A 27,759-nucleotide genomic window follows, 5' to 3' on the forward strand; every position below is an offset into this window, starting at 1 on the left:
TCATTTACGTCTCCCACTTTTCTCATATTCCTTTTTCTCTTCATGTAAGGCAATCACTATCATTTTCACAAATACTGCTTCTCTTGTTTTGTCCTTATAACTCTTTATCCTATCTTTCTCTTGTTTTCCTCTCAAAAACCTTCGGTTGGATGGTTCGATCTGATACGTAAACCCAAATGACTTCAACGGAAACATTATGTTTTGCATAGTTCAAACTGCAGCTTCCATATATTTCTCTCTGCTATCAAAAGTGCGAGTGGTACAAATTATGGTCGTTCAATCTTAGGTACATTGCTGTATGTTGCATTCTGACTTTTGATAAATACTGAATATTCACGGAGTCCCACTGTCATAGAAACACAGATACGACAATTCAGTACAATATCAAGAGGAATTACGGTAAGTTAAATAAAATGTCCAAACTTACTGCAGCATACGTTTGCACGTGAACATACTGATGAACATACCAAATTGAAATAAAAACACTTCCTTCCTTTGTTTCCTTTTATCTTTTATTCACCTTATATCAAATACATAAATACACGTGTTGGCACGACGACAAAACCACATTGATCGTCACTGTCTCCAACAAGAAAAAAAAAACAAAAAAACAAACAAATCCTCTTATTCGTCACAATTCAACTACAAAACATAGGTATTCTATCTTTGTCGTTGTTTTAAATCATTCCGTAATGGATGAATGGCACTTTGCGTAAATATTTATTTGTTGAAAGGATATTATCCAGTTCTTCTTGGATGTGTGGGTTTTTTTCAGTAGTTCGAGAGACATTTTGTTCATGGCTTAATGCCTGTAACCTGTATGTCCCTTCCAAAAGATACAAGACATGTGTTCATAGCAAGTATTACGTAAGTACAGATTTCAGACTCGGTATCTTCGACTTAGCATAAAAAATGAAGGAATACTGACAATAAATTTTGGCCTTGATACGTTCGATTTTTGAAGAATTTCAAGCAAATTGCATTATAGGATTAACTGCTTTCAGACATGAAGTCGTAGTCATGGGCAAATCCGGTCAAGTCATACAAGACATTTCGGTAATTTTCTTATAGGGCTGCCTTTCATAAAGTGTAAGAAGATTTTTGCAACGTTACTTTAAACTATGCTTAAACGTTGTAATTATCTTCAACAACAAAAACCGAAAGTATCTTGTGGAGGTCGATAACTTTTTTTTTTCCAGATACAACTAAATACACAAAATCACAGGTCAGCCCTTTACAAGTGACTTTGTATATGCGACGATCTTACAAGATGTTTAGTACGTTTAAAAAACTCCGTCGACGAAGCGGGTAATGCGACACTCCTCGCGAGCCTCTCCGTAGACTCCAAGGGTGCAGCGACAGATGTAGTCCACACGACCGCTGAACTGGGGCTCCACCTGCTTCCAGATGAGCCTGGGGAACATGTAGGTCAGGTCACGGTGGCCGCTCTGGAGCCAGTGGAGACCCATGATCGAGCCTGGAGGAAGACAATGAAAAAGGTAATTTGTACGTGGTTCTCCTCAATTGTCTCATTATTATTGTTATTGTTATTATCATTATTTCTATTCTTATTATAATTATTATTATTCATATCATCATTCTCATTAAAATCATCATTGGCATTTATTCAGCCAAACAGAAGATCATAATTACAATTACATATCATACACTCACATTGAAATGGTACAATTAACAAATAATAAATGCAATAGCGTTAGGGAAGCATGGGCTGGGGCTCACACAATTAAAGATCTCATTCTGTCCTTCCCCCTCCCTCTTTATACACAGTTACTGTAGCAATCAAACAGGTCATCATAAATGTACAGTAAAGTTTGGGAAGCGGATAGTCTTCCAGGATTACAGACGCACTAACACAATTCATTTAGTATACCAGCATACGTCCAAGACGGCATGATGTGGAAGTAAGCTACCATCAACTGACTGTAGCTGCGTGAATGAACATAAATATTATGCTTACCACGAGTGGCTGTAGCGAGTTTTGCGTACTGTCCCTTGGGAATAGCAAGTCGGTCGACGCCTTCTTCGCCGCTGCTCTTCTTCTTGATGACCTGCTTTCCGAGGTAGTTGACACCAAGGATTGGTGAATCGATGGTCTTCTTGTTCAGGGTTGGGTAGGATGAGAAGACATTGAAGGTGATGCCCTGGCGGTCAAGAAGTTGCTGGATTGCTGGCAGAGATGTGTTGATGTTGAAGAGGAAGTCCCATGGCTTGCCACTCTCTTCCTACATGATAAAATGATATGATACGACGAAAAATCTTTGTCAGTTTATTGTCATGGAGGCACCGTGGTTAGTTTGGTTAGACTGAACTATTGTGATTTACATACATGCAAGAAAGTATATCAAATGTTGTTACATATGACGACAACGGAGTCTCGAAGTTATTTCCTCCTTTGCCTTGCGAGTAATATACAAAGAATATATCATGAGGAATGAGTTGAGCATAAAATCTTTCAAACAACTTTCTCCCCTGACATTTTCAAGTCTTTTTATCAATTAATATACTGTACTGTCCGTTGCTGTATTGGATCGTGAATGCTTTGGCAATAATATTTTGGACAACGTACCATTAGCTCCTCGTCCGTGATGAGGATGATGATCTTAGCAGCGTCCTTGCGGAATGGATAGTGAGCCGCGTATTCAACGGCCTGCATGGCATCGATTGGTCTAGCACCCTGGAAGACGAGACTGTCGATTCCGCTGTTGAGGCATTCAACGAGGTTATCCTGCAGATGTCCACAGACAGTGTGTGTGTGAGGTTTACCGTGGATGTCAGCTCCACCAAAGGCTGTGATGCCGTACTTCACATCGGAGACGTTGAAAGCTCCAAGCTTGCCCTTGATGCGGTTGACGAGGACCTTAAGGTTATCCTGAATGGAGTTGTCCTCAGCCATAGCATAAGTCTCAGAGACAACGAATATGATATCGGCCGATTTAACAGATCTACCATTCTCTTGAGTGATTTCCCCGACGTTGCAGCTCACTATAGAGGAAGAAGCAGGATGGAGATTTAATTTTCGAATGAGACAGTGACTAGATATGTTTGGATATGTTTACATGTTAGCATACTTATTCGTTTGACTGCACCATTACTATACCAGAAATCAGAACGTTCTGCATTTGTCTCGAAATTTATCAAATGAAGTTAGTTTCTCACACCTAGGATCAGCATGTAATACTCACAGCATTCTGGTGTGTAGCTCACGTTGGTGCTGCACTCCTTGCCAAGAGTGATGGCTGCGTTGGCGGTATCACAAGTCTGATGGCACTTTCTGGTGTCCTCTAGGCAGAAGTTGTAGAACTCGGTCCTGTTAATGACGTTGAATGTCTCGCTCAAGACGGAGTTGTCATCAAGGAAGAGAGTTCTGCACATCTCAAAGTTCGCTGCGCATGATCCGAAGAGGGACGGAACAACGTTTCTTGGGTTAGAGGCAGGTGAAACGTCGTATGCACGGACAAATTCAACCAGGTCAGTTGTGACCTCGCCAGTGGGAAGAACGAATTCGTTGTGGTATTCAGTGTCAACATTGCCGAGAAGTCCTCGAGACTTGCTATGATACCAGCCGCTCAGATGGAAGATGCACAGGAAGTGCTCCTTGTGACACAAGAGAGCGATACCAGATGACGAGGTGACGTTAACCCATGGACCACTGCGCATGATAGTTAGCTCCTTGCTGACTGGTGTCTGGTAAGGCAGCTCCTGAAGGGTTTCCTCTCCATTCTTGTATACCACCATCTGGTCATCGATGGCTACACTCATGTTGCGCACCAGAAGAGTGACGCGTTTCTTCTGGACGAGCAGAGAGAAGTTGCGATCGACGAAATCGTGAGCGAGGATGTAAGTCTGCTGTTCATCGTAGTATGGTGGCACACTGTAAACCTTTCCATCGAAGGTCATCACGTGGTTGTCACCGAAGATCATTGCAGTGTCTATTAATGACAAAGGTAACGAGAAAGTAAAAAAAATAACATTTCCATACGGTATGTTTATATGCTGTTCAGATTGATCTGAAGAATACAAATCATTTCAAAGTCAACGAGGAAGTTTATTGAAAATTTCTCTATCCTTCTCAGCTGCCCTGAAACCTACAAAAATGATTTTCTATATATCAGCTGCCTTGAAAAAAAAAAGAGCTACGAAGTTATTCATGAAAAAAAGATCGAAAGTCAATACTCACATTTCCATGGGTTGTAAAGGCTGATATGCTCCAGAGGAAGAACTTCAACAGGGATGCGAAGCTCTTTGAGGATGGAGAGAATCTTGTTGACCAGTTTGGTGAACTTGGCCTTCAGTTGAACCTTGACATCCTCGATGTCTTCCTTAAGCTTTCTGACTGTCTCCGGCCAATTCTGCTTGAGACCTGTAATCCTGTCCAGAAGCTCAGTCCACTTCTCTTCAGCTTGCACCCTCAGCTTCTCAAATCGGAGTTGCATATCATCAATGAAGACAGTGGCGTTGTATCTGAACTCCTCGAAGAGCTCTTTTGCAACCTCATATCTGGCCAGCACCTCTTCCTTGATTTCAGGATATTTCTCCTCAACGATGTACCTCCTCATCTCTGGGTATTTCTCTTCCATGATGTATCTCCTCAGCTCAGGTAGATATTCATTCCTGAAATAGGTATAGTTCCTCTTCAGGTTGCTCAGAAGCTCTGGGTCCCTGACAATCCTGGTAACGTTGGCTACCAATGCGTCGAATGTAGGTTTGATCTCAGCTTCCCATTTGCTGATTATCTCATCCTTCTTCTGAAGAAGAATAGGCTTCCACTCATTCATCCATTTCTCTTCAAGCTCCCTCTTGTAATCATTGAGGATATTCTTGTACTCTTCAATCTTCTCCTCAATCTTCTCACGGTATTCCCTGATCTTTCCCTCAACTATAGGCTTCTTCAATTCGTAGTATTCCCGCACCATGGCAGAGATCTCGTCGTAGCGTACAGTTAGATTGTTGCGGAGCTCTTCGATCTTGAGTTGAACAGGCACGACAACGTTCTGGTTGATGAGGGCCATTTTGTCCTGGAGGAGGAGATACAAGGTAATTTCGCCAATTTCGTCAGTGTTCAGTGAACATATTAATAATAATAAGTAAAAATAAAGTAATTTTTTATTTCAATAAAAAGAGCTTGGTTTTCTCAATTGGTATGGTTAGGGTAAATACATCAGTCGCAAACTCTAGGTGAATGAAGGCTGAAACTTGGAAAATGGTGAGGCACTATGAGAATTATATCAAAATACACTGGAAAGGAAAAATACAAGCCGAATATTGAATGAAATTCTTGTCAACCAAATAGCAATTACCTTTATGTACTGGATTTGCCTGTTACTCAGCCGAGGAACGGTTCTGAAGCTTGTCCAGTTGAATGGGTGAGAGATGTTCATGGCAAAGCTGTGATCATCAAGACGACCGATGGTATTCAATGTGTCCCTGATGAGAGTGCGGGTGCGATTGATGGCCTCTTTAGTGAGAACACGGGTCCTGTTAAGAGCAAACTGTGTCATCACGCGAGTCTGGTTGACGGCGTAGCGTGTGAGTGCTTGACTGCGGTTCAGAGCCACCTCGGTCATAAAGAGGGTGCGGTTGATGGCATAGGCGGTCAAATTACGTGCCAGTTGGACTGGTTCGAGGGCTGCAAGGCGCATACGGACCCTGGAGGGGATCTGGTCAACTTCATAGTAGCGAATCATCCAGCCTGTAGCAATAACAATCAAAACAAAGATAAACTAATTAAGAAAACACATTATATAGAAACTTTATATATATATTTATTTATTTATCTATATATACATATCTAAACATATATACACATACATTAAAAATGCATTCCGGGACTAGTTTCATTTTGTTGTCATTGTTATTGTTACTTGCTTGTTCTCCACGTATGCTTATTGTACATGTAAAACTGTGGAACATATTGTCAAAATCATGTTATTTGATATGAAAATATGTGATTTCACTGTAACATTAAGTATCACAGTGTTTTCAGACACTATCCTTCTACTTACCAGGCATGGTGTTGTTGATGTAGGTCACATACTCCATGCTGAAGTCCCTTGCGGTGCCATTGATGAAGGTGATCACTGAGGTTGTCATGTTGCGAGCGAAGTCCATTGTGACGTGGGAGAAGTTCCTTGCCCTAAAGATAGAATCCCTAGTGATGTTCCTTGCAAGAAGAGCATACTCCTTCGTCAGGTTAAGCAGAGGAGTCTCATCCCTGATGTAGATGACGAGATTGACACTCTTGTTTCGCAGAATGAAGATTGTCTCGTTGGCAACGCGAGCGTAGGTGACTATGAGGTCCCTGGTCTTGTTGAGGTACATCTTCATCTTGGCGATGCTTTCTTCCGAAGTAATATTCCTCCAGGCCTCCAAAGCTCTTGTCTGGACCATGATCAGGGTTTCATTTGCCCTGTTCATCAGAACAACAGATGTCTCGTTCAGGAAGCTGAGAGTTTCATTGAGAGTAACTCTCCAAGGCTGGGAGCGGGTGCGGTTCAAGAAGACAACCAGGTCACGTGTGGTTTGGTTGACGTAAGGGATGATGACCTCTCGCACGGTTTTGTTGGTAAGGATGAGGACGTCAAAGACTGTCTTGTTGGCAGCAACCAGGGTGTTGTTGGCCCAGACAATAGTCTTGTTGGCGTAGAATTTCGTCAAGTTCTTGGCCACCACTATTTTGCCGTAGGTGAAGTTTCCAGCCTATGATAATGAAAGAGAGATGAAGAAACGCATATAAGAAAACTGTCGTGCGGTAAATTTGTATATCTTTATTTCTATGTACAGTATGTAAATCTATCTCTGTCTATACATCTTTTGTCCTCTCTTTTTTCTCTCTCTCTTTCTCTCTCTCTCTCTATATATATATGTATAGCCTGCATGTATATACATAAAGACAGAAATCTAGATATATGCATATTAAAAAAGAAGATAAGTACATTTGAATAGGTGAAAATAGGTTGTTTCAGCTTTTTATTTTAGTTATTTGTTCATGTGTCGTTAATACATCTTATTCTTGTTTATGTCTTGCGTTCAATTCTGTTTTTTTTTTTAATTCATGCGTAGAAAATGTTTTCGCTACACTACCTAAGCTTGAAACTCTGAATAACATATTGGTAAGTAAATGTGAACACTTACCTCAAAGACGGTCATGTCCAGGTACTTCACAGGATAATAGTTGAGAAGACTTTCCCTGTCCCTGATGGTCAAATCTGCAGTTTCAATAAGCTGATTGATGAGAGCTCTCAGGTCAACGACCAGTTCAAAGAGAGTCTTGTCCAGTGCCCTCATGGGGAGCTCGTTGATCAGTGAAAATTCATCTTTGGTCATAAGGATGGCACGATCAAGTGTCTGGTTCACCCTGAGTTTGGTGGCGTCATACAGCTCCATAGATTTGCTCATCATGATTGGTCTGACTGTCTGCCACTTCCTCTGTGCTTTTACCGTGTAATTGTACAGTTTTTCAGTGCTGAGGAGATACATTTCCTGTGCTTTCTGAGAGTAACGTGTGTATGCCTCTGTGACATTGGCCTTTACTTCCAAGTACAGACGAGTCAGGTTAGCCTTCACTTCTTGGTACAGGTTGGTTAAGTTTACCCTCAGTTCTTGAAGCTTAAGCCTGGCCTCCTCGATTTTCTGTAGAGTCTTCTGCTTGTACTCGGGGTATCGGTCAATGTGGTATTCAGCTGTGTCCATGAGGAACTGCTCTGTCTCTGCTGGAAGGTTCCTGATGCGCTCCTGCATGCTTGCTACACGAGCCTTTAACAGGTCAACTTTCTCCATGACGATTACCCGGTATGGTTGGACATGAGGCTCAAGCAGCTCAATGGTCATGTTGATGTACCTGTCGGTCATGTTACGCACAACAATAGTGTAGTTCATTACAGCTTGTTTGGCAAATCGGGTGTAATTACGGATGGTCTCGTTGACGATCGGAGCATACTTCTCATAGAAAATGGTTGCATTACCCTTGGCCATGTTGTAATACACTATTGCCTTCTGTTTAAGGACCTTGCTCTTCTCTATCAGAGCAGTTTTGTATTCCTTCATAGCCTTCTTCACCATAGGGACGTATTTCTTAGACAGGGCGATTCCTTTGTCCATGGCAATGCGAGAGTATACTTTGGTCATGTTGATTGCTTCCTTTCCATACACCTTGGTCAAATTGAAAGCCATTTTGCTGTACGTCAGTGTAAGGTTCATCGTCATGTTGACTGGAGGCTGAACAAGTTGGTAAATGGTCTTATCGAAGTAGCACACAGGAAGCATGTTGATGGGATGGGTCTCATTCTTTGAGATTTCAATCACCTTTGCAATGATGACATCAATCTGTTCCTTTCTCTTCAGATATTCTTCAAGCATCTTCTCAGAGATGAGGTCAACATCTACGTTGTAACGCTCTAGGAGGTAGTCAGACACCACCTGCTTCAATTCCATCATCATTTCCGTCATGCGCATTCTCAGTTCTTCAATCGATCTTGGACGAGCATCCCACTTTTCTGTAAGATAAGCTTTGATGACCTGCACTTTGGATTTTGTGAAGTTGAGAAGAGCTTTTGTGATATTCACTACCTTTTCTCTCGTGATGTTCAATACCAGCTTGACGTCACCTTTGATGATATCAACGTATACGAATTCATGGAAAGTGGCGTTCCATTCTCTGAGCATCTGAAGTGTATTCTCAGCCGTCTCATTTACGTAGGTTCTGTTGACATAACGGAAGGCGGTTTGGTTGATTGCCCTAAGTCCTTCGACGATGTTGTCTTTGACTTCCAGGACACGGTCTTTGTCTACAACATCAATGACATTGCGTGGTCTCAGACGGATGACTTTGCGCATGAGATTCTGGACCTGAGCATCATCCTTGTAGTCAATGAAGATGGATGATTCAATGACATTCAATGTGGTGCTGTTGAGGTAGTACACGATGAAGTCCTTGATCTTCTGCATGCGAACTTTAAGCTCGGTAGTGACCATTTCTTTGTCAAGTGCCGCAATCTGCCTTTTCAAGGTGTTTATTCTCTCACCAAGGTTGCTCCTGAGATCCACCATCTTTTGCTTGATCTCCTCAATCTTCAACTTCAGCTCCTCAATCTTCTCCTGCATCTTGGGGACATTGAAACGAGTTCCAATGTACTGCTGGAGGGCAGCGACCTTAGCGTCGTACTTCACGAGTTCTTTGATGTCGGTGATAAGTGTCATGGCCTTCGTGGTTAGGTTTGCCTTAACATCATTCAGGTACGAGATGACCTTGGACTTGACCACACCTCTGTTTTCAATGAGCCAAGTGATCTGGTCACGGCGTTGATCGTACTTGATAAGGACCTTGATGTTATCAAACGTCTCCCTGGGGTGAGTGATGTTGTATCGGAGTTTGGCATACAGCTCCCTCAGAGTGACGTTCAGTCTAACGACTGTCTCGTTCACGCGGCTAAGATTCACGTACCTGTTGATGAAATCTCGTGGGTTGTTGCGAGCAAAGGTGATGGTCTGGTTGAGCATCTCCAGTCGGTTGTAGAAAGTCTCGTTCAGCTTCATCAACTGAGCGCGGATGGTTTGATTCAGTTCTACGTATTGGCTGTAGAAGGTTTGGTTAAACTGTGTCAGTGCTGCTCTTAGGGTCTCGTTGGCTACCATGTAGGTGTAACGCATGAAACACTTTGTGCAGTTGGTCATTTTCCTGGTGTGTGTAAGAGTACGGTTCGCAACCTCCATGATTCTGTTGATGGTGCCATTTGCAATGGTGATGGTGCGGTTGAAAGTGCTGTTAATAGCACCAACCGTGATGTCGACAATTTCAGAAACCGTTTCGGGATTCCAGCTGAAGTTGCTATAGATGACATTGCTCTGGTTAAGTCTGAGGAACCACGTGATGTCATTGACGGTTTTCAAGTTGTCGCGCTGCAGAAGATAAATAGGAATACATATTGATAGATATTTGTTTCTTTTTTATGTTTAGAATAGTTCACAAAAAACTCATAAAGTAGTAGTGCAGAAACGTAAATCAAATAGAGTTACAGAAAACTGTATTATTGCAGTAATAAAAAGTGCATCAATACACTCATAACATAAATACATTTATGTTAAAATGAAAATGATAGAAATACTTTTAAATTCCCGGAGGGAATAGATCCTTTGATTAGACAGCGCGGTGGCACCCACTTTCTGCTGGTTTTTATTTCATCATGAGTTATTTACTTAATAAACCTAGAATGGAAAGTGAGATTGGTATTACAGCTGATAACACAAAATAAAGCATGAAGTACATAGCGTAATAATTCGTACGTATGGATACATCATTTAATCTTTTCTTTAAAGAAAACGAGTGAATGCTTTCATAAGTATTTTTTCTTTTATTCCTTACCATGAGCTGGTGATCGATGTAGAATGACAGGATGTCCCCGTAGGTGTTGAGGCTAGCTCCGGCTGAAATGACACCGATGGAGGGGACTCTCACAGATGCGATCAGATTCTCGTAATCAAGCCTTTGTGAGACGAAGACGGTTCCCTTTGGATTCACCCATGTGATGTTAAACAATTGGACCATATCCTGGAGTGCTGTCATATCAAGCCCGTTCTTCAGGGCAATCTGGTTGATTGGATCAGCCCAGTAGAAAGTGAAACGGTTGCTAATCTCTGAGAATTTCATGCCACGGAAGCCTGAAAGGGCAAGCGAATTTTGGTATGTGCCATTCACATATCTGGACCTGAAGTTTCCAAACGAGTCAGTGAGGGCCTTCTTGAAAGTCAGAATGCCAGCTGCTTTCGATACGTAGAATCTTGAATAACCAGATGTCTCGAAGAGAGGGCTTGTCACGTTTGCTGACATCAGACCAGATGTTTCGACGAAATGTGTTATGTTTGTGAAGCCATCAAGGTTCACGTAACCGTGTACATGTACCATTCCGACCGGAGTACGGAGGAGGTAGCTACCTTGAGTTTTGGCAGCATCAAACCCAAACAGAGAATTAGAGTTGTTCATCTGGGTTTCCAACATGCTGGTGATGTTCAGCCACTTGCTCTTGACGTCACCATGTAGACGACTGGTCTGTTGGTCAAACTTGTAGAGCCACTGTTGATTCTTTACGGAATATTCGTATTCATAAACTGCAGAAATCGGCTTGCTGATGAGGCGAGCTCCAGTTGTGATGTTGAACAAGTCAAAACTGGTCAGGTTACGGACATTATTAAGCTCAAACGCGCTGATGGCACTACCACTTGCAAACCTGGTTGTAAAAGACCCAGCAGAGCGAGTGAAAAGCCTGGCAAATCTGCAGAAGCAGGATGAATCAGTGAGACTGTACTCTGCGATGGCTGTGGCATTCATGAGCCTGTTCGTGAGGACAGTTTCCACCGACGCTCCTACCCTTACAAAGTTAAAGAGGGAATTGAAGTTTTCCAGGGAATATCCGCCAGCAGTTGTGCTGTTTAACATAGTGCTGTTAAAGCTCGTCAGGAAGCTGCCATTGAGACGCTCAAATGTGGTAGGTCCTCTGAAGTTAACAAGTTCCATTCCAGTCATGCCATTGGCAGTTGCAAACCTAGATGTCAGCTGTACATCAGCGGAACTGTTGACCCGTGCAAAGGTGAACATCCTCTCAAAGTTGGAGAAGTCGACACCAGCTGTAGACGTTGCATTTACCAAAATGGACTGGACGGAGGTAAGGGCATTGGCAGACACTCGTTCAAATGTGAAGAGCCTCTGGAACCCACGCAGCTGTACGACACCACTAGATGAAGAATTGAAATATTTGCTGGCAACAGTCATTTCGGCTGACGACTCTGAAGACTCGAAGTTGGTCAAGTTGACAAAGTTGGTAAGTGACGATTCGGAGTTTGCTGTCACGTTGATCTTGCATGTCAGGAAGGAGAACTCGTTCCTCATTGTAACTTCATCAAAGTTGAAAAGTTTTCTGGAGTTGATTACCTGAGATGTCGTTGTTGCCTTGATTTCTCTCGAGAGTGGGGTCTCAAGCGACAGTGATCCAGTAATGTTAGCCCGTTGGACCTTGAAGAGACCAGTTCCTTCATTGGCTTGGAAGTTCATCTGAGAAGTCGTGTTGAAAATTCTGCTCGTCACATTTGTTGATGCAGAGCTCGAGATGCTGTCATACCTCATGAAGCCAGCCATATTCTGGATGTTAAGCATGGAGGCACCACGAACCTTGAAGGGCCATGACGAGAAGTTGGCAACGGTAGAAACGACCATTTCATCGTATGTGAGGATTCCTGACTGGCCAACGATGTGAGCATGAAGACTCGTGTTCAGGGATGAGACAATGCTGGTAAAGTTTGATGAAGTAGTGCTCTCTACTCTGGAGTAGGTGAAAACATCAGTCATATCTTCCAACCTGAAGTGAGAGTGTACGTTCCATCGTGCAAGCCTGGTAAAAACATCATTTCCAGCATTAACCTCAAACTTTCCAAATTGAGTAATGTTCCTCCAGTTATTCATCTCGACAGAGAAAGCAGACCCTGTGTTGTGCAGAGGAGACGAAGTGTTGAAGAAGAGGTCGATATTATTCGTGCGGAAACTGAGAAGGCCTGTGAGGTCATTTACTTCCCAGATTGCTCCTGTGTCGATCTTCGCAATACGAGAAGAGATGCTGAAAAGGTTCCTTGAGTTGGCAGCAGAGGCTGTCAGGAATCCCGTTGATCCAATCACGTTGTTTGTCGTGTTGAAGAGGGTGACAAACAGAGGGCTTCTGATTTCATTCCGTCCAGCTAGTGTGATGTGGTCAAACACCATGAAGGACGTAAAGCCAGAGAAATCGGCGTCCATGCCCATGGTCCAGTTGGTCCACTTTGTTAGAATAGCACTCTTGGCGAATCCTCTGATGTAGGTAAAGCGATTGATTTTCTCAAAGCCGCGGAGAGTGAGACCGGCGTTGTATGAAGCAAAGGTGGTGGTGAGGGGAGTGACACTGAAGATGTTCGATGTTGTCACATTCACGAGGTCGAAGTTGAAGATTGAGCGGAAGTTGTCGAACTCGAGAAGACCCCCCACAGCCATGTGAGACAAGGGTGTATCGACCACATGGGATGACTCACCACTGATTCTGTCAAAGTCGAACATCTTTCTCATTGCGGTCACTTCAAATCCGTGGACACCAGTAACGTTGATGATGCTCTGGAGATAATATTGCACCTTGGCAATGCTGCTGTCATAGGCAAACGGAGCGCGCATGCCCACGAGGCGCCCGATGTAGGAAGTTGACGCATTCAGCCAGCGGGATGTGATGTTGCCACTAATTTCCGTTTCGGCCAGAGGATATTGGAACAACCCATTCATTCCTTCAACTCTGTGGACTTGTTGATACGTCACATTGAGAGGACGAGTCATGAAGGACGAGAAGATTTCAGCGGCTGCCAAGTCAAACTGGGTCATCCGTCGGAAATTCTCAAGTGAAATCCTTTCTGACACGGTTGTGTTCACGTAGTAACTGTTGGTTGCAAAGGTCACGAAATGCCTGATGGCATCGAAGTTGAATAAAGACCTTACACCACCAAAGCTTATTTCATTCAGAGCTGAACTTGACACATTGAACACTTTGGAAGTGAAGTTGGAATTTGCTGAAATTGAGTCAAAGTTTAGCCAGGACCTGTGGTTGTTCACAGCGAAGCTCTGAGTGAGGGATACATTCACTGGACGGCTAGTAAAGTTGGAGTTAGAGTCAATGGCAATCTTAGCAACTGTAAAGATTGATTCCACTCGCTCAATCAAAAGAGTGTTAAATGTGACTGCCTGTGCCACAGGAGATGTCATGTTGGCAGAAATACGACCTGATACCCCATCAAAGTCAAAAAGACGCCTAAAACCATTCAACGTGACAGCATTGTCCATGGTTGCATTCATGACAGGAGTCTTGACGAACCAGATCTGGTTACCAATGATACTGTCAAACTCGAAAACTCTGTTGAACCCATTGAGTGTTAGCGTGTTATTTGCTGTAACATTCAAAAGGCGAGATGACATAACATAATTCGAAGAACCTCCAAGCTTCCTAAAAGCAAACAGAGACCGCACGTTGTTGAAATTGACTTCTGTTTCGTAAGTGCTATTGACAAATTTGCTTGTAACATTATTCCTCAGATGCCCAGACAGCTCGTCAAACTGCACAAGTCCTTCCATGTTTCGGAGGGCGAATGCAGAACTGTGACTTGAATTGACCAACTTGCTGAGAAGGTTGGCATCAAGGCTGGTACTGATCTCTCCAAACTGAGTCAGGGTGCTGAAGTGCTGCAGGAGAGTTTGGCCATTAGCATTCCAGTTGATCAGTTTGCTCGTGATACCATGAGACACCTCTGCCTGTACCCTTTGGAACTTGAATAGCTTACGGAATGTATTGAAGGAGACAGAACTGTTGAATGAAGACTTCATGTAACGAGAAAGCAGATTGTAGTTCAGATTTCCGGACACAGTGTCAAAGTAAACAGGAGATTTCATGCCATCGATGTTGAAGTTTCCGATGACCGCCATAGACCCAACTCGAGAAGAGACAGTGGTATTGTGGTTTGCGACCACATTGAGCTTCTCACTGTCACCGATATTGCCGTTAGCAGTGGACATGATGCTGAGTTGGAGGAATGGGCTGGAGATTTCAGAGCTGTGGAAAGCCTCCAAGTCAAATGGCGAAGTGATTTTAAGAAGGGTAGCATTGACTGATGTCAGGGTCTTCATTTGTAGGTATCTGCAGACAAACAGGTTTCCTTCTGTCTTCATGGTCATATCAGAGTCGGCCATTACCATGGAGTAGTTAAGTCCGCTGGAGATGTTGAGACGCCTCTGAGAAGCTGCAAACGACAACTTGTGATCAAAAAGCTCTCTGCTCAAGAAGAAATAGTGAGAAGCCGACATATTTGCAATGAATGGGCTTGTCACGTTGACATTCTGGCGAAGAGTGAGTGAAGAACCAGTGACATTATACACAAATTTGTTCAGGACAATATCCTTGACTGCTGAGAATTCTCTGCGAACGGTCTTGTTCATGATGTCACGGACAATCATCGGCACAAGGCGAGGGCGCATCTCTGTGATGGGACCACCAAGGACCAAGCTGTTAGAGATGTTGGATGAGACGAGCTTGTGGATGTATGACCAGTAGGTTGAAACAGCAGTTGGCTTGATAGAGAAGTTACCTGTATTTCCAAATAAGAAAGCAACATAAAGAATCAAAATATGTTAGCAAAATCACAACACGACAGCAAACTGTTTTGTCCCTAATTTCTTATCTTTATCGCAGTAGAAAACCCCGATGATAATTCCGTAAAGCAATGTAACTGGGTCAAAGCTACCATTATTGAAATCAGAACTGTTTGTTCAGTGCTTGTTATTTGTCAAGATGTTATTGGTGTAGATGCACCGACAGTTTGCTGATATATTGTGGTCATTATGAATCATTGGTTCATGCCTAGCACAAAACTCTCCTTTAGTCTACACCGTTACAGAATGGTACGTGACAAATTTGATGGGTAGGAAAACCAAATTCGACGAAAGGTGCGTTAAAAGAAATAATAGTTAATGACTTGAAAGGATCATTGCTGAATTCATCAGTATTCTAGGAATGTGTGAACATATTTTCACAATATATATTTGAATCTTCCATGAAATATTTTGCATTCCTGTTTCTATATTAAGGAATATGATTACGTGAACTTACTGATCTCGGTAAAATCCAGAAGATCGCTCATGCTATCCTGGCTGGTTTCGTAGAAATACTGGATGCCATTTTCACGTGAGTAAAGCGCGGTGTAGTTCTGGTAGAAAGTGAGACGTGGGGTGTCGACACTCATGTACCAGCTTGCAGTCGGTTTCTTCCATCCAGCATTGAAGGTGTTGGAGACAGTGACCTGAGGTTTGTTGTAGCGCGTGTCTTGCAAGGTGTACATGTGCTCAACCAAAGATGTACCGGTTTCGCAATCGAGCATCAGATGCAGGAGATTGATGTTGGTCATCTATATAAAGAAAAGCAATATATATATATGTACATCATGGTGTGCTCCAGCATCCACCAACATTATACAATACATTGTTTATACATATATATATTATATATATATATATATATATATATATATACATATATCATTTTTTATTGTCACCTTTAATCACAATAAGGTTCAAAACATAAAGACCGCACCTTTAAAAAGATCGCACGTTAGAATCCTGTTCAGTACTTACATCCCTGAATAAGTGTTTAACGATTGTGTTCTGCTTTGAATAGACTGTTTACTTGGAATCTGGCATCGCTGGGGTGATAATTTGGCCCTCTCACCCAATAGTGAAGTCCCAACATGAAGAGGCTAATCCAGATCAATGACACAATGTCACTATTGTAAATTTCTTCCTGTACAGATTTCATTTCGAAAGGTTATGACTTATATGAGAAGTAAAATTTATCTTACACTGCCACAAATTCCAGTCTTAATTTAAGTACCCACAGTCAAAATATTTTGAAGCCACATTCGTTTTCATCTTTACATGAAAGAAAAAAAATTCTCGTATTCATACCTTCAGGAATGGAATGGGAGTGGACAACTCTAGAGAGTAATCCTTTCTCCTGAGGAGACTGGCATTCTCGGTACGAAGATTGAAGTTGTATGTCAGGTCGCTGCTTGGCCTCCTCGGGTTTGGAATGTAGACTGTGGCTTCGATCAGATGCCTTCTGGCATCAGCTGACTCATCGGTGATTGTGAAATTCACACCACCTGCAACTTCTACTGGCTGGTCGATGAGGGCAGTCTCTCCGAAGAGTTCTATGGAATGACATTTAAAAAAAATGCGTCAGCATAGATGTGGTTGAGTGCGTACATGCTCGCACGCACACTCACACATAAACACACTTCTGCACTTATAGACGCACGTATGCTATGGTACTTCAGGCGATCACTGTAATTTCTAGATTTCATGTGCACATTTCACAGCTATGTATCAATTCCTGCGTAACTGTTAAGATACAAAACACACCTATCATTTTACTAGATTCCACTTCTGAAAACAAGGTAAAGAAAACAAAAAGCAAATTTAATATACTTCACGAGATGAGCACTATTTTCTAGTAGATAAGAATCCAAATCACAGAACACGGTATCTATTCTGAAATCCACATACCGTACGTTCCTGAACGAGATGTTTTACCCATCAGCCATTACGTTCCTCTTGAATGACCCCCCCCAAAAAAAAAAACAAAACAAAACAACAACAAACAACAAACAAACAAACAAACAAACAAACAAACAAACACACAACACGATAAAGCTTATGTTACACTTACTTAGTAAGTAGGGCGAGTTCATGAACATAGCCATATCTGGGTTGTCAACAAAGACATCAGTCCTGAGGCCAGTCCTGAAGTTTCTGCGAGTCACACGCTGTTCCTTCGTGACATAATATTTGGCAAAGACATGATGAGTGTTGCGTCCGATCTCAGCTTCGAGGTTGTATCCCGAGTCGGTGGTGACATTCCTTAGACTGGCATCCATAAGAGGGAATTCCTAATTGAAATCAAAGCATAAACATGAAAAAGCAGCAATTAAGTTGGTGTTGCTATTTCAATATTTGTTAGCATGTCTCCGAAAAAACAACAAAACAAACCAATTTAATTGGTTGGTCTAGGAGTGCCAAAAGTGAATATTAAGCATCCAACACGCAATGAAGAAGAGAACTAGAATCCTCCGCGTGGGAATCCTGTCTGATTACACTGGTAATACACAACACTCATTTTGAACAGCTTACCCAGGTTGCATTGGCGATCCTAGTTTGGAAGGTGAGTTCTTTCAGAGCGTCAGTGACAGTCTGGCGAGTGTTGAAGTCAAATGCCCAATTGAGAGCAGAGATCTGCATGTTGCGGTCAACTACTGGGCCGTTGGCTCGCCTCATGAACGAGATTGAGGATGTCTGGTACTTCTCGTGGTTGATCTGGTAACCAGTCCATGGGAAAAGAATCTGCCTGTACAGGGGCGTCTCATTGTCCCTACACAGAGAGAGAGAGAGAGAGAGAGAGAGAGAAAGCTTACTTTAAACTTTCCCTAATCGTGACATTTTGAACACCCTTACCTCAAGGAAAAAAAAGACATTTCACTTCACAACTGCCCTTATAACATGTTGAATAGCTAACAGAGGAAAATGTAAGGACGGTTTGTCTGACGGTTATAAAGGAATATAATGCTGTTGTTGATTGACTGAAAGTAGTTTGAATTGCTCTTCAAGCATTGGCCAAAAATATTTCACAATATATTCATTTGTAACATTTCAAAAGGAGAATCAAAGAGTGTGTTCACCAGTAGAAGGTTTCTGTGAGGTGAGCGTTCCAGTTGCCACTGGCTGACTGCCTGATAAACTGGCCAACAGCAGCCCAGTACAGATTGTTGATCGATGCATTGAAGACGGCTGTCAGGTTCTTTTGGGCCACCGTCGTCTCATTCCTCACAAGGAAGTCGACGGATGCAGCGTTCTCTGCTGCAGACACGTTGAATACAGCGCGGTATGCCGGTGCAGCGTCGGTTGTCTCGTTCAGGATTCCGGCAAACATGGTGAAGTTCTTGACCTCGGGAACGGTGAAGGTCCACTGAGCTGTCTTACGTAGCCTATCGATGCTCAGGAAAGAGGTCACGTTGCGAGTGAGCTCCTCACCTGGATACATTAGAACATGTCAAAGACTAATTGCAACTTCATGCTAAATGTTTGCTGAAAAAAGAGAGTTTCAAGCGAAAACATTTACAGTACCCACGATGTTGTGGTCGTTTCACTGGAAGGGGGATTTCATATTCAATTAAGCGCATATTAGACGCTTTCATACAAATATGGAATTTTCTCTTGTCAGTTCAGCTGTTGTATGAGTGTGGTGTTGCATGCACCAAGGAAAGAAAGACGGAAGTGATTCCATGAACACATTACCTGGTGCATAGAATGAAATGCGAACGGTGTCAATCAGCTTGGTGATAGGTGCAGTTTTTCGCGGGCCCTTCCTGCCGATGGAGGTGAATGGGATCGAAGCCGGAGCACCACCCTCTTTGATTTGCTTGTACAGAGCGTCGAAGGTAAAAGCCTTCAGAGCCCTACATTCAAAAAATACAAAATATGTTAGCCACATTTTCATAAGTCAAATATCTCAGTAGGGTTCATGTTTGTTTCGAATTATCTGAATCATACAAAAGTATATGCGTTATCAAAGTATATTCTGATTTTGAATATCGTTATCATAATTCATTCTTCTGGTAACTAGATTTTTCACGTACTTATCAGTGTTGACCAAGGTAACGTTGAAGCTGTTTGGTCCAGCAAATGGGAATCGTGGAGCCTCCGGAACGTAGCTGGCGTTGGGGTAAGCCCACGACATGCAAAGATCCACACCGAAGATGTTGCTGACGTTAGTGCACCTCTGGCTCCTCACGGCATCTTGAAGAACGCCGGGGATGTAGTCCACGTTGCCATTTGCCCTAAGAAGGTTGTAGGTTGTGGAGTAGTTGAAGAGGTTCATTGGCTGCTCAGTGTTGTTGAGGTTGATCTGGAGGTGTGTGCCGTCGATGGTGACGTTGCCTGCAACCTTGGAGGAGTGGCAGATGGTCGAGTTGGCCATCACTCCAGTGAACACCTTGGTCGGCAGATCAATTCCCATGGTAGCCAAGACCTCTACAGCGCCACTGTAATGACAACATGAAAAGAAAATACATGTCACATCCAGATAATAAAAATGATACATACAAAGCATACATTTTTGCAAACGTATATACATACAAGTGTATATATATATATATATATATATACACATATTCTTCAGGTTTGATTTCCGCGATATGATTACACTATATATCACGTATATATATACAAAAATATTAGCAGCAAATTGGCAGCAAAAATAGTAAATTGTTAGTGCTTTAACAAAATGCACATATCTAGAAACATATTTTTTTTTCTAACTTACCTCGGAGCAATGTAGCCGGCGGCAATGATCTTAGGTAGGTTAATGCTGAACTGGCTCCTTACGCGAAGACTCACGACAGTTGTGCCATTGATGCTGCAATTCAGAGGCATACCAATGCCAGTTGGCAGGATGAAACTCTTGTCCATGAAAACGAAAGACCTCGTGGTGTTCAGGTTGAGTCCATTCGACAAGAGCTGAGGAATCTGAAGATAAAGTGATACGTGCTAATGACTACATTTGCAACACGTAAGCAATCCTTCATAAGTGGAGTCACTGATTTTCACATCTTGATAATAACATGTTCTGAACACCTTGATTATAACTTGTTCCTATTTCAACACCTTGATTATAACTTTTTCATGGAAGTTGAAACGAAATGCTAGCAGTTTTAACAGTTTTACTTTGAGGAACAGTAAGGAAATATCTTGCGTTAGTTACCTGTTTGGTCTTGTTGACAAATTCCTCAAAGATTCCCATGGTGTAAGGGATTACTGAGAGGACGTCACTTGCGCTCACAAAGCCAAATTCGTTTCCAAGGAGACGGAGGAAAACTGTAGCATCGGTAGCAGAGGTTTCCATGCCAACGGTCTCGTGGAGTTCATTCAGTTTCCTCATTGTCGTTTCGTGGATGATATCAACCAGCTGCAAAAAATGCAATGAAATATAACATGACAACAGTATCTGACTATTGGTGAATCAGCGAGACAAAACATGTTAAATATAGTGAACGACAGAAGAAAACGTGTAGCAGCAGTCGCCTCATTTCTTGAATTTTTGCACTTTATGATAGTTATCATAACAAACAAATGAGCTAAGATCTTTACCCGCTGATTGTCCATGGCCTCCCTCTTGCTCTTTTTGGCGTACTTGTTCTTCTTGTTGAACATCTTGCTGTTAAAAGTTTCAACCTCTGGTTCTGTCACGATCCAGTTTCCGAGCTCAGCTTCGGCAAAGTCGCGAACCTTAGCGAGGATGTTCATATCAAGATTTTCGAAGAGGTTCTGGAGGCTGATTTCTGGGAAGATTCCCTCAGGGCCGAAGACAGATTCAAGGATTGGCTCGAAGCCCTTCATTTCAAATCCGGTCTGTTGGTATAGCAAATGAAATAATTTTATTTCTTGATTAGACTTTGATGGTGTCGAGTGATATATACGTATGTTAATCTTGCCTTCATCTTAATTATGTCTTCCACATTAATGCTTGTATTCTTCATCTTAATGTATTTCAGTCTTAGAAGAAACGCACCACCTCTTTCAGTCACTGAAGAATTCCATACGAACATGATTATTGTTACTCTGTCACTTGACTTTAATATATATACAAACAAATACCACTTATACGCATATGTGGTATGTTCTTACCTCAAACAGATCCCAGCTCTTGCCGAAAGCGTTCAGGACGTAGTGGAACATAACCTCCTGAGGGAGATAGCTTTCTGGCTTGTAGATGAGGTCACTCTCAAACTGGACGCCCACAGTGTTGTTTCTCCAGGGCTCAGTCAGGTTCTTCGAAAGCTCAAAGTAGCGGGAAAACTTGCGGAAGTCCTTGGGGTAAGCTGGGAGTTCGTCGTCACCCATGGCTTCCCTCAGGTTGATCTTCATCCTGGAGACATTTCAAAAGAACATGCTGAAATTTAGAACAATGTTGATTGTCAAGAAACTTTAACGAGTAATAATTGAGCAACGACTGCGTCTTTAATTTCTTTTTGTAATCGTTTCAATGTGAATAAGATCTACATTTCCCGCAATGTGTTTACTTTTTTTATATATCAGCTGAATATTACCTAGTTTGGTAAAAGATATATGTTGCTTTCACCACTTACTCTTGAAGAGTTGGTTCGCTGGACTCCAGCACATTCTCGATATGAGAGAAGCAGAAAGCTTGCATCTGCCTAACGGGCTCAGTCTTCAGGAAATTCCAGATTCCAGTCAGCTCGGAGACGCTTGGGTTGGCCTTCATGGCAAGGAGGTAGGCAGCAATTCTGTGGGGCACAGGAAGAGATGTTTCCTTGAAGAGCTCTTCGATGACCTGGCGACGAAGTTGGTCACCGAGGACGAAGCGACGCATTGATGGGATGGCAGCCTTGGAGATGTCAACAGGGATATCCTTGTTCTTAGCACAGCTGATCAGTGCAGGTGAAACCTTATCTGCGTAGGCGAATGTGATCTGGTCGAAGCGCTCGACGGGCTCGCCAATGTTTCCAATGGCCTGTAGCAATTACACATGAAAGAAGAGGTTATTATGCTGTTGAAGATATTTTACACTTCGCTACATGTTAAGCAACAATATTGATGTAATAGTAATGCATTCGATTGGTACTGTTCCAGCGACAGCTTGGAAAAACATGCACAGGGAAAAAACGGACTAGTTACCTTCAGCGCAATCATGGCAAGACGTTCATCTTCGACGGGAACGCTGCAGTCAGTGCGGATGAGAGACTTCAGGTACGAAATGGTCTTCATCATGGGCTCCGGGAGCTGTGCAAATGGAAACGGAGAAAGCAAACAAAATCCATGTAATCAAGAGATTGAAATCCTCACATTGGCTGATTCGTCGTCAGATCATAAGAACAATATCGGGGAGAAAACATTATAAAGTTGGAATGATTTGAAATTCATCCATACCATGTTGCTGGTGTGGATGTCTTCGTTGTTCACCCAGTAGTTGTGGACCATAATGCTGAGTGGGAAGATGGTAATCTGAGATGGAACCATCTGGGCCATGCGCAGCATCTCACTCATGAGCTCCAAGGTTGGGTAGTTCTGCAATGCCATGGTGACCATCCAGGCATTTGCAAGTGGCTTTGGAACAATACCCCTGGCAATGGCGTAGTTCTTGACGCTGAAGCAGGGCAAGGTGGTGCATGGAAGAAGTCCGTCCAGCAGGTACTCCCTTAATGGAAGCAAAATGAGAAGAGATGTTTACTTCATTACATTCAGACCTCTGTAACAAAGATAATGTCATGCCATTATAATAAAGAGCGTTATATTCAACTTAAGCGGCACTTGTTATTTTCAATCCCAAATAAACGTATGGCCTACGCATTCAACACAAGGCAATTCGCATTACAAGACACGCATAGGAGAGGCTGTTTTAAGATTAATCATAGGTGATGTTATGTAAGCATACCTTGCGAGCTTGGCCTTGTCTGGGTTATTTCGGCATGTCTGAGAGTAGGCGCTGCAGTCGTAGGCGCGATCAAAGACCTCATGGATGGTATCGTTGTTCATGCCTTGCAGAGCAGCTCTCCACCTGCCGAAGAGTCGGGGAGTCTCCATCCTGACTTCCTCGCGGGAAGATTTGACGAGAGCCTTCAGAATGTCAATGGCCTGATCGGCTGTGACGTCATCTGGCTTCTCACCAACTTCCTTCGCGTTGTACTCGTACCTGAGACAGGTTGACCGCGTGTCTGGAGAGAAATTTCACAGAACAAGTCATGATCATGGTTCCGTTCCGAAACACGAAAGATATACAATGGCATTCATCATTCACACTGGCGCTAGTGTAACGATGCTGTCCAAGAGTTAAAAACAAACAAAGTTTGCTAAGCCCTAAAGTACACTGACTAAGACCAATACTGCTATTGACAGATTCTTGCGAAATTTCAGGTAGGTAATAAATTTCGAAAAAAAAATCGTGATTCAACTTCATGTTTGTTTGTTTTTTAATCACCAACTGGAGAACATTTAGACTCACCATTCACAATGCACATTTTTACACTTAAACTGTAGTATAAGAAAAGACCTTTCAACAATTGATAATATCACAGTCTAAAAAAAAAACAAACAAAACCGAAACTATTTTTCATCCTTCGAAAGTTATGAGAATTCAATCCATCAAACGATTTTTCATAAATGCGAAAATTTTGTATTTTGCTTGATTTGTTTTGTTCGTTTGTTTGTTTTTTGATAGAAGGTCAGTGTCATAGAATCGATGGAAACGATTCTGATGGTACAATACGAATAAGTCAAAGAACAGGTTGGCAGCATGCAATGAAAAAACTTACTTGCGGGGTCAACCCAGAGTGAGTTCAGCTTCTCCGGCAACTGGGCAAAAAGAGAAGTTTGGACGGATGTACGCACACCACTTTCGCTGTTGAAGTTCAGCGGCCAGAAGGAATGGATTTCTGAGCACTTGATGGACTTGATCTCGCCGCTGGTTCCCTTGAGTTCGTAGGTGCACATCTTGGACGAGTTGATGAACTTGTCGACCACAGTCTGAAATTGAGGCAGAAAAAATCAGAACATATAACGAAAAAGAAGAAAATTTACCCTCAAGCAGCGGTTACTTTTTGATTTCATCATGATAAGCGCAAAGACACACAGATTCCGTGACATTATTCCGTGAACAGAAAGATTGTAAAAAGATAGCTAGACTCACGGTGTTAAAGATAACATCGGTGAAGCTCTGCCACCTCGTCATGTTCTCGGAACGCCTCCTGAGTTCACATGAGTTGAGGTCGGTGACGACCTCGACCCGACGAGGCCGCTCCTTGTTGTCCCGGAAAGTGACGGTCATCTCGTTGCTGCAGTTTCCGTGGACGGTCACCTCATCGATGGTTATTCGGTCGACGTCGTCGGCTTTCATGTCCAGCTGCAGGTAGGTGAGGATAGCACGCTTAACGTTCAGAATGTGCACGGGTTCGTCCGGGTGGGCCAGAACCTCGACGATGCGCCCATTCTTGGTGCGGAAGACAAGGTCGAAGGCGCTCATCTCCGATCCGAACTCGGGTTGAATCTGCCTCCCCAAGACGTCCTCGTACAGACGGCAGTTGACAGTTTTGAGGACGTTCCTGCATCGTTCCGGGGCGAGCACTAGCACGTCACAGGTCATTTTCATCATCGATCCGGGTCCGGCGCCTTTAATGCCTGACTCAGTCAGGGCTTCATAGGTGAAGTTGTACACGAATCCTTCCTTGAATCGTGTCAGCTCTGCAAAAATCATAATGCCATACGGGGAATGAGCATGATGTCGGCATTTTATTAGACGTACATTATTATATGACACAAAGATTATCTCAGATCACTAGTTGAATGTAAACGGAAATGGGTATCAGTCACTTCATGTACTACTTGATAGTCTGAAAGGGGCATTCACTGTACAGTAGTAGAAGGAAGGACGGATAAGACAGAACATGATAAGCAGGATAAGACTACACACACACATAATGTTTTCACCAACATGAAGGCACAAAATAATACATGAGGATACAATATATAAAACAAACAAAATCTTCCCTGAAATCATTTCTTTCTTATTCAAATTGTTCACCCCTATTTGCATTGCTTGAGTCGGGAGCAACAACTATACTCTTAACCACAGATATGATAACACGCTTGAATTGAAAAAAACAAACAAAAACAAAACCAAAAACTATATTGACGCAGTTTGTAAAGAGATGATGTAATGTATCGCCAGAATAGACTGATATGAGAAGAGAATGACTATTCGTGAGGTCCGATGCGAAATTGCACGAATCAAAGGAATGATACTTCGAAACTATAAATCATTACGGGAAGGGAAGATAAAAAAATCAAATTAAGAACAGAAGCCATGGTCATGTTAAGCGAAGTAAAAGGGACATACACATAAGAATGAAAGAGAAATCAACTCGAGTGCTAAAAGAGAAATACATGTACCAAGATTATAGAAGGGATAGATCGCCTCGCTCTTGTTCTATAAACACCTTGCTAAATAAAGCTGACTGATATTAGAAGTAAAACCCAAGATTCAGAAAAAAATATGATGCGGCGGATTCACTGCAAATTATAGATCACCCCCATAAAGACTGCATTCATAAAATACCATTAAATATGTAAACACTTACAAAAAAAGCATGAGAGAAACGAAAGCATCCAAAATCAGATAATGACGGAGAGAGGAAGATGTATAAAAGGAGCAGTATTCAATTTCAAATAACGACGAGGACATTGGTAGTACAAGTGACTACGTGTGTGTTTGTGTCCGTGTACGTGAACGTGAAATCAGGGAATATACGGTGTAGAAAGAGTTTGTGCTTACCTGAGCATTCTTCGACCTCTTCGCCGAGTTGCCTTGATCCAAAAATAGGACCTGGAGAAAGGAATAATGAGAAACGGTTAAAAAATCACACACAATAAAATATAATTTGACAAATACATATCAATTAACTCACAACTCTGATTAATTGTCGCCTTCATTCGTCCCGCCACCTCCGGCCTAGTCCTCCTAGCCCTATCATCCCCCCCCCCCCCCCCCCCCTCTTGAGGATACATTGAGGAGGAAAAATAAAGAATGTTAGACACAAGAGGACGCACCTCGGGGAACGAAGAAATCTAGCCGCAAGTTTCTGAAAGTCACTTACAAGTTACAGGGCCTCTCTCTCTTTATTATCGCACAATCAGCTGATAGCTCGCCATTCATGGGAGGAAAAAAAAAACATCACAAAGAGCATGTAAACACCGCAGACCGATAGCTCTATGGTCGGCAAACAAGTCCGTCAGGGGGAGTAAGCTCCGCCCACCTAAGATGATTTGCATACAATAAACTCGCCCACTCAAAGCCGGGCGCTCGAAACCGTGACTAAGGTTTTGATTGGTTCGACGACCGGGCCTTGCAACTCATGCATGCATAATAAAGCCATCTGCCTTCGAAATTCTGGAGCCTTTCATGAAAAGGTTGAGATTCGACCTTGCCTTCACGATTCTACGAAAAGACTAATTTTTTAATTTTTAGTTTTTCAGATAGAGAGCCCATTGAGGACGCAATAAAATCCACCCCTTCAAAGAGAATTGAAGAAAAACATCTGACGTTGCTTCACAACTTAGTATGAAAAGAAGGGTGATGTTAACAAAGTCCCCAATCTCGCTATGTTAACTGCAAGGAACTTCTGAGATAAATGGAATATAAATGCACGCTCGATGCAATTAGCTTCGAATCAGGTAATTACTCAAATACATTGCAGCTAGTACAGGACGAACACCATTCTGATAATAATCATTCTATTATGAGAATACTGAATAACAGGATAGACAGGGGAAGCTAACCACTTATAAGTTCAGAGGAAACATTTTGTAGCACTATATCACCCTTCAAATACGACGGACGCAATAAGTTGACAACATTATCATCTACACATTGCACCTGAACACAGATAAATACATGATTAAACATCACGCAACATTATCATGTCTTCACCACACCTTATCTACAATGTATTTGACGAATGATAAGTCAGAAGCTAGCCTTCGAGATCACACAAAATGTGCAATAATATTGGAGTACATTCTTTCTAGCATGACCATCGTTCGGCAATTGCGAAAAAACAAGAACAAGACTACTGACAATTGACTTAGATATCCATGATATGAATCGGAAAACAAATTTATCCGTCGTAGAAGTACACGTTGGGCAACTAGTGTACACATAAAATGGCCGAGTATACACAAGCACAACGCGGGAAACATTATTCAAGGGCAGCGAGCGAGCTTGACGAAGGTAAAAGGCCGTGTCCGTCCGGCCGCGACAGATGGAGAAGAAGCCGCGTCATGTTTACAGAATCAGCTGACAAGCGGGATATTTCTCCACCCTGATCTTCCATCTCCCCGATGGTCTGCTCCAGGGAGGCGATATATCGTATCCAAGTTTGCGGTGGATGAAGCTGTATACAATGTAGAATGGTCCAAGTTCATCTTGCAACGCTTGACATCTACAAAAACTGAGGGGAGAAAATAATATAATATGATTATGTTGATCTCACCTCCGACAACTGCCGAGGCCAGAAGCAGGCCGACCAGTAGTACAAAGACCGCCTTCATGATGAAGGTATTATCCTCGCCTACCA

At 42.5% G+C, this 27,759-nt stretch overlaps 1 protein-coding gene across 1 annotated transcript; it reads right to left on the reverse strand.

Moving 5' to 3' along the window:
• Positions 1–194: 194 nt before the first annotated feature.
• Positions 195–27,759, reverse strand: LOC139708623 (uncharacterized). The gene is made up of 28 exons (XM_071620567.1): positions 27,676–27,759; positions 25,959–26,009; positions 24,318–24,868; positions 23,944–24,154; positions 23,067–23,346; positions 22,562–22,829; positions 22,310–22,414; positions 21,760–22,145; positions 21,299–21,539; positions 20,762–21,022; positions 20,376–20,579; positions 19,938–20,140; positions 19,252–19,656; positions 18,911–19,071; positions 18,295–18,646; positions 17,750–17,987; positions 17,289–17,508; positions 16,526–16,770; positions 15,675–15,969; positions 10,379–15,153; positions 7,153–9,915; positions 6,024–6,717; positions 5,319–5,710; positions 4,199–5,036; positions 3,204–3,950; positions 2,588–3,003; positions 1,979–2,243; positions 195–1,477 (listed from the first exon to the last, which is right to left on the reverse strand). The coding sequence occupies exons 1-28, from the start codon at positions 27,731–27,733 to the stop codon at positions 1,284–1,286; spliced, it is 15,819 nt and encodes a 5,272-aa protein (XP_071476668.1). The 5' UTR covers positions 27,734–27,759; the 3' UTR covers positions 195–1,283.

This window comes from Diadema antillarum, unplaced genomic scaffold, assembly GCF_040938485.1.
Source record: "Diadema antillarum isolate AM-2024a unplaced genomic scaffold, OU_Dant_1.0 scf00000036, whole genome shotgun sequence".
NCBI lineage: Eukaryota > Metazoa > Echinodermata > Echinoidea > Diadematoida > Diadematidae > Diadema > Diadema antillarum.

Excerpts from the sequence above, each read along its gene's own strand:
- LOC139708623 (XM_071620567.1), bottom strand. The coding sequence starts at position 27,733 with ATGAAGGCGGTCTTTGTACTACTGGTCGGCCTGCTTCTGGCCTCGGCA. Across the intron at positions 22,415-22,561 it reads ACATCCACACCAGCAACATG|CTCCCGGAGCCCATGATGAA; the intron begins GTATGGATGAAT and ends CCATTTGCACAG. Across the intron at positions 9,916-10,378 it reads ACATCGATCACCAGCTCATG|CGCGACAACTTGAAAACCGT; the intron begins GTAAGGAATAAA and ends TATCTTCTGCAG.